The sequence below is a fragment of the Lipotes vexillifer genome, unplaced genomic scaffold (genome assembly GCF_000442215.2).
Source record: "Lipotes vexillifer unplaced genomic scaffold, Lipotes_vexillifer_v1.1 scaffold25, whole genome shotgun sequence".
NCBI lineage: Eukaryota > Metazoa > Chordata > Mammalia > Artiodactyla > Lipotidae > Lipotes > Lipotes vexillifer.
Window position 1 is genome coordinate 1948103 of NW_006792881.1, and position 13238 is coordinate 1961340.

Below are 13238 nucleotides of genomic sequence, written 5' to 3' on the forward strand. Positions count from 1 at the left end.
AAGTCGCTACTGCACCAGTCTAGCTAGGTGAAAGAGAAGAGTGGCTTGAACTAAGGTGACAGAGAGTAGGAACTAAGGGAAGTGGGCAAATTTGAGAGCTATAAAGTAAGTAGAAGAGACAGGATCTGATGTCTCATTGGATAGGGAGGCAAGAGTGAGAGGATTAAGGGGACTTCCACTTATCTAGCTTGAGTAATTGGGTGGATGGTGCTTCTATTCAAGTGAATTAGGAACAAACAGGGAAAGGACAGGTTTGGAGGAAAAGATGAGTGCAGTCTTGCACATACAGAGTTTGAGGACTTACAAAATATGAAGAAATCCTCATTGGAATTTTAACATAAATGTCTGGATTTAAGAAAGAGACATCTTTGATGCACATATAGATTTGGAGTCATTACATCATTTAGTTATGAAGTAAACCAGAAAAAAATGCAATGTCATGTATGTCAGGTGATTTAAGAAGGTAGGCATGTCAAAGATGCTGAATACCTACTGAGTCAAATGAAATCATGACAAAAATTTGTTGGACTTAGCACAAAAATTTGTTGGAGGTCACTGATGACCTTAGTTTAGTTGTTTTAGGTGTGGTGGAAGTATAAGATGCACTACAGTGAATTAAGAGTGGGGGCAGGGTGGTAGTGTCAGGAAATAGAACGGTGTATATACCTCTGAGCAATCTGGCCATAAGGTGGAGGGGTTGGTGGAAGGACTCTGAACAGGTTGCCAGAAGGTTGGAAGAGATGTAGGTATGTTTTTAAAAGCTGATAAGAAGGTTACAACAGAAAGGAATAGATTAAAGATGCTGGAAAGAAAAGAGATACTTCACAGTCTAAGACAAGAAAGAAGGGAATGAGATCCAGAGCCTAAAAAGACGGACTCATCTTACAGAAGAGGACAACATACTATCAATTGTACATTAAGGGAAGGAGAGCAGGCAGGTGGGGTTTAGAGCTGGTTCCCAATTTGAAGCTCCTAGTTTCTTCCCAAAGTGAGTGGAGTGGGGGTAGGGTTGCTGGCTTAATGGAGGAGATAATGATTAGATTACAGAAACTGAGAACCGACCAATAGTATTGAAGGCCCAGTGAAATTTGTTAATCATAAAATTTAGAGTGGTACCATTCTTCTCTGTTGTGTACACTTAAACAGAAAATTTCAGAAACCACATGTCATGCCAAATATATTCATTATGTGGTAAGACACTGTTTTATAATTTCACAAAACAGTTTACAAACAACCTGCCTATAACAAATTAGTAATTCCCCCCCGCCATTTTAAAAGGTACATACATCTTACTTTCAGTCATCAAGCTATGGTTCACATGCTATCAAATCTAAGGTTTTAAAATCAGTCTTACTACCACAACTATAAAATACCTTTTTCTATAAGTACATTAAAATGTAGGTGTATTTGTGTGTACAAATGTGCAATTCTCATTAATCTGATTAGGTGATCCTAATTTGGTTAGAGTCTTATGCTAACACTGTGAAGAAAGGTTTTGCTAAAGACATTAGGACATTTTTGCTTGCTTATTTAACAAGCTACACTTTAAGACCTTAGCAGATAAGTTATTACATTTGAATGCAAGCTAAAGTCTCAGTTATTCATTGAAGGTTGGCTTTATAGGGTCTGCTTAGAAACACCTGATTGGCAGCTTGAGTTATTAGATATACCTAAAATACTAACATTACCTTTAAATTTTTCGGCAAATTTTATTGAGTTAACATGATTTTCCTGAGTTATCAAGCATTTACTATAGGTTTATACCCAAAGTGATCTTGAATGATTACTAACAAATGCCTTTATGGTTGATTTACAAAAAGGCATAAATACACAAAAACAACACTTGATTTAAACATTAAAAAAAAAAAAACCTCACATTTCGATGAATTAAAAAGTTCAAGCACTTATGATTTTTATAATAGGGGAATGTAATCCTAGGAATTAAATTTAACAGTGATCCCTAGAAGTTCAACGACTGGAGAAATAGGTGTCAATACTTCTAAACAAAAAAGGGCATTTCTTGGGATTCCCTGGTGGCGCAGTGGTTGAGAGTCCGCCTGCCGATGCAGGGGACACTGGTTCGTGCCCTGGTCCGGGAAGATCCCACATGCCGCGGAGCGGCTGGGCCTGTGAGCCATGGCCGCTGAGCCTGTGCATCCGGAGCCTGTGCTCCACAACAGGAGAGGCCAAAAAAAAAAAAGAGTATTTCTTATAAAAATTCACTAAATTCTAATTTTCATTACTAAATATGAAATTAGAGGAGACTTTTGAAAGGGCCCAACATATAAGCCTACCTATAGCAAACCAAAAGGATAAAAGAACTAAGACTAGTCAAATTCCCACCTGATATTCAGTCTTCTAAACATTCACCTATTTATTTTACCCTTAGACAACTCTCCTACATTCATCCAAAGTGAATATAAGTCAGGAGTAAATGAATACCTGACATCATTGGTTATGTTTACATGAACTTTTCAATCAATTTCAAAGCTCAAAAGGAAATTCAGTAATATCTTTTCTGATATAAAAATGTCCTAACAAAAGACATTTAAGTAATACCCACAAAAATATTCTCCAGAACCTTTTTCAATATAATTATCAATGACTTAAAATGTAGAGTCATCAATATAGGTAGGACATACTTCCTGTCAGACTCTCAAGTCTCTTCCTACCCAGTAACAGTATGAAATATATTTCTTGTACTCAAATCCTGAACTACCAATGCTTAGGAATTCAAAATAATATTAAGTATAAAAGATGCTCCTCCACAGTAAATCTCAAATCTCCTTATTAAGGCTATGTTAGGGTACTCAAAGTATCAAATATAAAAACAATGTGCACTGCCCATTAGTACTGCAGAAGTATCTAACACTTGTATGATTCTACTGCATAAAATTTACAAACACCAAATGGCTGGCTAAAGTATTGTTACAGTGGTTTACAGAATATTATAAAAAATCTTTTTGATCATTGTCAAGCAATATTAAATCCTCATGGAAAGCACAGCATAATTACATTTTGGGAAGAATATGATCTGTAATGTAAATATAACAGCTTAGCCTCACTTATATAGTAAAGGCCTGTAATGACTAAGCCAGGTAGGCCCTGGCTTATCAGATTTTAATTCATTTTATACCATATCCATTTTTTTCCTTTGCTAAATATAGATTAAACTGCTTTTCAGTTTTACAATATATCAAATTTAAAAAAATTACTGTCCAAGACAGGTTAGAATGATTCAGCATCTAAATCTTATCCAAGAGCAAGAAATGCAGCTTATTTTTTTTTTTTCCTAAAGCAACCCAATCTCACTAAAGAAAATCTACTTGTACAGCCAGAGAAAAAGAGGAAATTAGTTTCTATTAGGTAATTCAATAAAGTACATGCATGAAAATGAATATCTGAAAAATAGTTTTAAATAATCATATAATCAATGACTACATTTTGCGATCGTGCTTTTCTTTTCTTTAGTAGATGAAAAGCATCTTGGTTCACTTAATTTTAACAGTTCATAATTTAAGTAATACATTTTAAGAAGATACTATCCTTACAAAGGTCCTTACCTTTTTAAATTTCTTTACTTACTACCTGCAAACAATAGGTAACAGAGCTTGCCTCTGCTCTTCATTCTTTTTTACTAACATTTACTCACAGCTTAAATAAAACATTATGACTTTTACAAAATTAATAGCTATAATAAGACCACTATTTACTACTTACTATTTTACAGCCATACTCTCTACCTTTACTACACAGCCTTTTTAACCCTCTTTGTTTAAAATTTCAGGTTTTTTGGAGGGGGTAGGGATCAGGGAAAATGCATTTTGAAAGGGATACAAATCAAAAGTATTAGCAAAAATAAAGAGACTATGTATTTCAGTATTTGGCAATATAAGATCCTAACTTCAATGTTAATTTAAAAAAAAAAAAAGCAAAACCAGACTCCAACAGTTCACACCCTGAAAATGTGGCCTATTTACCCTGAAAACATATAATCTATAAATAAACACAGATAAAATACAAAAATCACATTTAATATTTAGACTTTAAATCCCAAATTTTTCCAAACTGTCATTATCATTTTCATTTCAAACTCTATCTTATGTTTCAGAAAAATAGCCTTCATCCTCTGATATTCTAAAAATAGACTCCTACTGTCTCTTTTACATGAAACAATTACGCTTGGTTACGAGTCCTACCATATCAGCCAAATCATCAATACCTAAAATTCTTATTTAACCTCATTTTTGGTAATCAAAATGGTAATATATAAAAAAAATCTTACCTATATGCTGCATTTTCTTTCACATGCAAAATGGTTAGATTCCCCTTCTACTTAATCAGTACAGTATCTGAACATTTTTCAGTCTGACTTGCAATATTTGCTTTTCCTCTTAGGGCATAGCATCCGCAGGGTTATACAGCACTACTTACATTCTCTTCCACATAAAAATCAGACATTACATGAAAGGAAAAGAAAGACAGCCCATTTCAAAGCATCTGGCAAACCTCCATTGGCAACCCGCCAAGCCTCTGCAAAACCTTCCTGTCTTTCCGAGCATGCTCACTTAAAACCAACAGCCCGTTACTATGGCAACTCTGTAGGCAGCCTGTAAGTATGAACCGCCATTCTGATTTCAGAGTGCAAAAAGCCAAATACTGCAGGGGAAGTAAAAGGGAAGAAACACCCTATGCCCTATATCACATACAAGTACACTCATTTTGTTTCAAAAATTCTTATTTGTGTATGTAAAACAGAAACAAACATTCCACATTTTCCAAGCAAATATTTTTCATGCTCAAATAGGTCTTTTTCAGTAAACTCATTCTCTTTGTCTGCCCCGAAGCCCCTTTACCTCATGACAACCAAAACTATACTGGACAGTTTATCCCACTTGACAAAACACTGCTGAAAAAATAGACAGCAATATTCACGTAAGCAATTATGCGGTACTTCATGAGTGAGATCCTACAATTACATATACGTTCTTAACAACACAGTGATGTTACAAAGAAAACCATTAGCACCTAGAAAATACAATCTAAATCTTTTCTATGATTTATCCAACTGCCAAATGAAATATTCTTACATTTAGATAGGATTTTTTTAATCCTCATTATCCTTGAGATACTGTGAAATGACTGAAAGAGGTGAAATTTCAAAGTTAAGACAGACCAGACCTGTGTTCAAATCCCTGCTCTCCACATTTGAGCTGTGTCATCTTTGGAAAGTTACTTAATCTTTCTGACCCTCACTTTTCTCTTTAAAGTAGAATAATAACAGTTACTCCATCTGGCAATAATTTAAATGAGTTAACACATGTAATATACCTAAAAGTTACATTTCCTTCCTCCTTGGTTATTTGGAAAAGATGTTATTAAAAAAAAAAAGTCTGCACTTGCTGCTCATTTAACCTGAAAAGTTCTTCTTTGTAATCTCTTACCCACTAAAAATTAGTTCTGATTTGCCCACTAAGCTAAAAGCCAGAAAGCTCCCCCTTCCCCAAATAAAGCTGAGCTAGAAAAAGACAGCAACAAATAATATAAAGAATCTAAACACAGGGAAAATATATGAAGGTATTATTTTTAGAGTATTGAAATGTTTTCATATGTTACAAACATGAAATTTCACCTACCATCTCTTCTTCTTCCTTTTTGGCCTCCTTTTCCTTCTCTTCATCATTTTCTTCAGCTGGGCCAACTTCATCATCACTACTGGATGACTCAAGGATTTCACTTATATCCATTTTCCAATTATCAGGAACAACTCTAGTTTTTAAGAAGATGCTTGCTTTCTGCAGCCCTAAAAGTAAAAATGTACTTCAGCAGTTGTTATGGAATTAGCACCGTAGAATAATACAAAGCCATGACATTCAGAGTCAGAAGATCTGGATTCAAATTCAGCTGTCATTTCTAAAATGATACAGTAAATTTGAACATATAAGTTATAATATTATATCAATGTTTATTTTTCTCTAGGGAATGCTGTCAGAAATGTTAGTGATATAACATACAAAGAATTAAGGTCAAATACTTTATCTAGATATTAAAAAAAAGGCATTAAAGAAGAGTGGATATCAACTCTAAACAGTTAAAATGGCACCAGAAAATATTCATTCTTGCTTTTGCCACTAAATTTGCCATTTAGAGTCACATCATGAAATAATGGATTGATTCATCCTTATTTTACCTGGTTTAGCAGAGAGCTCAGATTCAGGTAGATTGAGAATGTCTACTTCCTTGATATCCTTTCTTGCTATAGAATAACTAATTATAGAGAAAAATAAATAGGAGGGAAACCATTACTAAATAAGAATTATCACTTAAAGAGTCATGTTAACACACAGAAAATATAAATCTCAAAATCAAAATTATTTTACCTATAAATTGTTTTAAAAAGACCATGTATATCCTAATCCTTAATAAAGGGCAAGAGGTAATATAGGCAAAGCTAATATCTTAATTCTAAAGATTCACATACTCAAAGCACACTAATTTGACAGCCTCACATTTGTAATATTTCAATTTATGCAACCCTCTTACCTACAATATGGGGTAGTTTATATCAGCATGGTATTTTCCTTATAGTGTCTATTTTGATCCTTCATATTTCTCAAATTTACTATTCAGTTCAGTATGAAAAATTTAATAGATGGTAACATTAAAATATTTTTATCATTGTAAGATATATTATGGTAACAAATTTTTCACAGAGAATCACAACTCAATAAATACATAATTTTACATTTTTTGGAAACAAAGCAAAGTTGAAGTGAAGGAAGGTTACTAAAACTCTGACCTTTTTTTAAATTAATTTTTATTGGAGTTCAAAATCTGACATTTAATCAGAAAAAAAGTCAAAATAATTATTCTAGTAATATAAATTCTATAAAAAGTAAATTTCATGTTTTATAATATGAAATAGTACACATAATAAAAGTAAAGAATTCTTACAATTAGGGCTTCCCTGATGGCTCAGTGGTTAAGAATCTGCCTGCCAATGCAGGGGACACAGGTTCCAGCCCTGGTCTGGGAAGATCCCACATGCCGTGAAGCAATTAAGCCCATGCGCCACAACTACTGAGCCTGGTCTCTAGAGCCCGTAAGCCACAACTGCTGGAAGTCTGCACGCCTAGAGCTCTTGCTCCACAGCAAGAGAAGCAACCGCAATGAGAAGCCCGAGCACCGCAAAGAAGAGTAGCCCCTGCTCACCACAACTAGAGAAAGCCCGCACGCAGCAATGAAGACCCAACGCAGCCAAAAATAAATAAATAAATAAATAAAATTAAAAAAAGAAGAAAAGAATTCTTACAATTAAAGAGAAAATCAATACTATGCTTTATTTTAAAACTTTTAAAATATTATTCTCAAATACTGTTGTTCAGTTTTTATATAAAAATTTTAGGGGCTTCCCTGGTGGTGCAGTGGTTAAGAATCTGCCTGCCAATGCAGGGGACACGGGTTCGAGCCCTGGTCGGGGAAGATCCCACATGCCGCGGAGCAACTAAGCCCATGCGCCACAGCAACTGAGCCTGCACTCTAGAGCCCATGAGCCACAGCTACTGAGCCCACGTGCTGCAACTACTGAAGCCTGTGTGCCTAGAGACTGTGCTCCACAACAAGAGAAGCCACCACAATGAGAAGCCCACGCACCACAACAATGAGTAGCCCCCACTCGCCGCAACTGGAGAAAGCCCGCGCACAGCAACTGAAGACCCAATGCAGCCAAAAATAAAATAAATTTATTTAAAAAAAATTTTTTTTAAATAACCTACATTACAAAAAAGTCAAAACATATTAGGTAACAACTTCTCAGTTCATGAAATGATTAAACTTTAAAAAATAAAGTCTTGATTTCCATTTTTTCTCCCAATGTAACACTATTAAGTGATTCATTACTCACAATTTAGAATCGATAAATGACCGAATTAAACATTGGTCTTTTTTCACTGTGATATCATCATTACAACTGGGAGATACTACCTGAAATATAAAATAAAAGCAGATTGATTACTACTTTCCCTGCTCAAAGAAAGAATGTATTTTTTAAAATAACAATTCTGGATCCCCTAACTTCTTGAAATGATTATATTTGACAAGAAATAGTTTCATTGTCAACAGCTTCCATACCATAATAAATTACTTACAAAAGATTGCCTTATAATTTTTCTTTAGCATATTGGCTTTCTAGATATTGAATATACACAGTCATTAGATAATAAAATGAATAATTAATGAAATATAAACCATAATGTGACCACTTTAAAAATACTGGGATTTATTCTAAGCCAAATAATAATAACTCACTTACTGTCCAAATAACAAAATGCATGATCTATGATGAAGACATGCCATATTATAATTTTTTTTAAATGCACTTAAATCAGGATCAGTTTTGAAATCTGGCTATTTGATTAAAATAAGCACCTAAGTTACCATTCATACCAAGGCATGTACAATTTTTAGTATTTAAACAAGTCAGAGAAAATCTGAGTGAAGAACTTTTAAATTTCTTAACTTTTAAAAATAACAAATGTCTTAACATTTGTAACTAACCAATCTCTGTATATTGTTTATAGAATTTAATATTTAAAAAACATTAAAGACTACTAATAAATTGCTGAACTGTACCTGCTCAACATTAGCCCCTCTGTGGTAATCGAGCACCAACCACAGAACTTTATGCAATGATGGAAATGTTCTCTGTCGGCACTGACCAATATAGCAGCAATGAATCACATGGGGCTGAGCACCTGAAATGTGGCCAGTTCAACTGAGAGACTGAATTTTTAATTCTACTTAATATCAATTAAGTTACAATTTAAACTTAAATAGCCACACACGGCTCATGACTATCATATTAAACAGTGTTATGTCCAGACAATCAAAAATTCTTGGCAGTTGTTATCAGCTGTTTTAACATCAGATGGTATTAAATGTTTTTTTGTTTGTTTGTTAGGTGCTGGTAATTACTAGACTAATAATATAGTTGTGTCTGCCCTCAAGGAGCTAACACTGAAATGGAAGGGTAAATACAAAAAGATATACAAAAAAAACAGAACGAAGGCTAAGTACAGTGATACCAACTAGGCATAAGATAAAATATCAATAAAAACACCTAGGAGGAAGATTTAACCAGACCTGGGAAGGGAAAATGTGTGGCAGCAAAGGCTTAAGGTAAGTCTTAAAGGATGAGTAGACAGAACCCAAGGCTTAATTACCTCACCTGTGAACCACTCTAATGGCCTCCAAATTGATTCCTATCACCTCCACTCCTTTCAACAACAATCCATCCACCATACCACTGCGTCGTTAACATTCCTAAATATGCAGCTCAAATAATGTCACTCTTCTGCAAAATTCTATGCAGAACTATGTCCAGATTCTTTAGATGAAATTTTAAAGACCCTTCTGCCCTCGATCCAAATTATTTCCCAGTCTTCTTTCCTATTATGCCCCTATTCACATCTAATATTTAGCCAAAATGAATTCCCAAAGCTAATAGTTTCATGAACAAACCCCCTTCTTTCCTATTACTTATTCTGTTTCTTCTAAGAAAGTTCTCTAGTGAAGCTCTGCTAACTAACTTTAAATCCTTCAAGGCTCAGCTCAAAAGCTTCATGAAGGCTTTTTCTTTTTTTCCTTTTTGAAATTCCTTCAAATAAATGCAAGGTCTCAGGACAAGAAGTCCTAATATTGGATGTATACTATTTTATAGTACAGTTACTTGGATTATTCTCTGCAGTACACTAAAATAATCAAATGTAAGATTGATTCTTACACTGACTCTTACTCATCTTTTATTTTATTACCTGGGAAATGATAAACCTGTTGAGTAAATAAAGGCATTTTTTTTTTTAATCTCTTGACAAAGTAATGACCTGAGTATTCTGAATCCAAACCCATTTACTTGTTGGCCTATACAACTGAAAGGTTCAAAGGATTTTCAGACTTTTCCTACGTAAAGTAAATCTACTACATAGGAATTGAGTAATGTATTTACATGCACATAGAAACCTAAAAAAAAAAAAAAGGCCTCAGTTCTTTAAAGGAGTCTAACCTAATTTGGGAGGTATTTTGTGCCAAAATTATTATTAGAGATATAAGTGATATCAAAACTCAGAGAAGAAGGGGCATACTTATGTTAAAGTGGTTAGGGGAGAATCTGCAGGAAAGGTAGGACCTGAGCTGAGCCTTAAGACATATTTAAGAGAGGAGTAGGAAGAAGAGAAAGGGGAGATAGGTATTACCAAGTTCTATTGATTCCTCTAGTGAAGTAATTCTCTTGCCCATACCTTCTCATTCCTTTCCCAAGTAAGCAAAGGTTAGTTTTCTCTACCAACCTACCCAAGATTTGCCATTTCTAAAGCTTAGGTATACCCTTCCTTTCCCTAAAACTCTTTGTCCTATTCCAGTGTCTGCACCAAACGTTCTTTAAATTACTATATAATATTTAGCTACTATACAGTCTTTGAGATGTGTATAGTAAACTCCTTGAGGGCAATGTGTTATGTCTCATACCTCTTTCTTTACTTAAGGAGCTTAGAGCAAAGCTGAAGTCACTGCAAATCCTTAGTAAATACTAATTGATTTAAGGGGTAAAGGACTGGAGGAGTGAAGTGTCTTACAAAGGGAGCAGTTAAGAAAGAGCCTGAAGTAGACAGTTTACACTGAAAATGAGAAACAAACTAAGAGCTAGGGATGACCACAGATACCCATCTAAAAATGCAGAATTGATTCACTAGGCAGAGTCAGTGCCGGTTTTTTTTTTTTTTTGAGAATGGGACTATCATGATTAAATCAATGTTTTAAAATTTCTCTATAAAAGTTACTTCTAGAAAATAAGTCTGAATTTAGTAAAGAAAGCATTCAGGCATCAAGTTAAGAGAAGTTGGTAGTAGGTACTATACATCAGGTGAAAAAGGTGATAGGAACAGAGTAAACACAGACAACTGGACACATTTTGAAGGAAAAACTGAAAGATCTCAATAAATACTTGGTTACAGAAAATTAAAGAAAGGAAATAACAAAAGAAGACAGTGAAGTATGTGGGACCTGAGGAGGACAGCTCAATTTTGCAACAAAGTCCAAACTAAATTTGTGTAACACTCAAAATATTTTAAATGCTTTCTTAAAATCCATGTTAAACAAATACTTTAAATGGTTAATTAACTCTGCAAAGAAACCATACTTACCAAAGCAGGATACCATTCACTCTTCTCAGATGTAGATACCACACTTACAACTTTTCCTAATAATTCATCATTGAGACGTCGCTTATCTTCATCTTCCTCTTCACTACTTTCTTCTTCTTTTTCATCTTCGTTACTAAAAGTTAGAATAACTTTATCGTGATCTTAACATCAACCATTTTTGATAGAGTCATTACCCCAGGGTAGTAGCCTCTTCATTCAAGTCGGAATTGAAGAAATGGATACTTCCCTAGCCCCAAAGAAGTAGTCCTGCGCTGTCCATGGTAACTCTGAGTCCACTTCACTAGATCAGTGAGGACCTGGACTTAGACTCTCAATGCCAACCACTGGCTGGGACAGAAAAGCTGTATCACCAGGAAGTATTCACTGTGCCAAATACAGTTTAAGAGATTGCCCTTCCACTTTTTATGCATGCCAGGTTCCAGGTAATATAACTCTAATTCTCCAACAGGTTAGGAAAAGATCTCACCAAACACATCAGGAGGTTTATTTAGATAACCTATCTGGATAACTAAACAATCAGACAAGGCCACAATGAGGAAAAATCTACAAAACAATTGGCCTGTACTCTTCAAAAATGTCACTGTCATGAAAAGACAAAAAAAGGCTGAGGAACTTTTCTAGATTAAAGGAGACTTAAGAACCACATAAACTAAATGCAATGCATGATCTTGGATTGAATCCTGGAATCAGGCGATGGTATAAAGGCTATTATTGGGACAACTGGCAAAATCTGAAATATGTACTATATATTATCAGATAATAGCATTCTATCAATGTTATCTATTCTGAATTTGATAACCATACTTTGATTATATAAGAGAATGTCACTGTTCTTACATAAACTATTTAGGGGTAAGAAGTCATGATGCTTGCAACTTCCTCTTAAATGGTTCAGCCAATTAAAATTATTATTAAATAAAAAGTAATTATAATATATGTATATAAAGACAGGAAATGATAAAGCAAATGTATCAAAAAGTTTTAATAATTTAGTGAAACTGGACGATGAGTATATGAAAGTTTATTGTATTATTCTTACAGTTTTTAAACTTGAAATGTTTTTGAAATAAAAAGGCTAAAAAAACACATATACATACATAACATAGCAAAATAATCCTATCAATTAAGGAATTTGGCAAAGTAACTCAAAACAAAAATAGCCTTTTTTAAAAAGGGGTTGAGATCATTATTCCTATTACTTTGTCCAAGAATTAAGAACAAAGTCTACTCAGGGTAAAATGTCTAAAACAAGGATACAAGATGCTATGGAAAGGTCACCCAAACAAATTTCACCACCGTAGAAAAACCACTTATTTAATGTTGTGATAACTGTAATGTTACTGTACATGAAAACACTCACACAGGCAGAGAGGACCTCCTTCCTCTGTTCGTCTTCTTTGCAATTACTGGAGTTCCAAAATGCTCTGGATTTGTTAATGGAAGCTGGTCAAGAGTCTGGATAAGAAACAGACAAATTAAATCACTTTATGCTTCTACATTAGTAGCTGTTGTTCAATTTAAAAAGTCCATTCATGTTACCCTACCTCACTCTCAGCAAAATGTCTCTCTCCTTTTAAGCATAGTGAGGTACGTCTCAATGTTCTCTCATCACCATCATCAAACACTGCAATAGGCAGAAGATATCAGAGAATTTATGCACACTTATTGCTATTTACCTGGGGCTTAAGAACCATTATTTGTTAGTTACGCTTCAAAACCTTTTAAAATATACACACATTTTTCATTCTACAGATACCAAACAAACACAGGTTAATGGCTGCCCCAAACTGCTTAAGTGTCTCCATTCACTTTTTCAATCTCTATCACTACAGAACGACCTTCTTAAACCATTAGCAACCTAGTCAAAGCACAGATATTAAATTACCTTTAATCTTAGAAGAACGAGCAAAAACCTGGTTTAAATAAAATAAGTAGGGGCTTCCCTGGTGGCGCAGTAGTTGGGAGTCCGCCTGCCGATGCAGGGGACGTGGGTTCGTGCCCTGGTCCGGGAAGATCCCACAA

General features: G+C 34.5%; 1 protein-coding gene across 1 annotated transcript in view; it reads right to left on the reverse strand.

The window, feature by feature from the left end:
- Positions 1-13238, reverse strand: part of ARID4A (AT-rich interaction domain 4A) — a 59001-nt gene that overhangs the window by 31096 nt on the left and 14667 nt on the right. The window contains exons 6-11 of the mRNA XM_007466047.1: positions 12761-12840; positions 12577-12671; positions 11192-11328; positions 7904-7979; positions 6191-6267; positions 5637-5803 (exon numbers count right to left, since the gene is read on the reverse strand). Of these exons, the coding sequence (XP_007466109.1) occupies positions 5637-5803; positions 6191-6267; positions 7904-7979; positions 11192-11328; positions 12577-12671; positions 12761-12840 (632 nt within the window). The remainder of the gene's footprint in view (positions 1-5636; positions 5804-6190; positions 6268-7903; positions 7980-11191; positions 11329-12576; positions 12672-12760; positions 12841-13238) is intronic.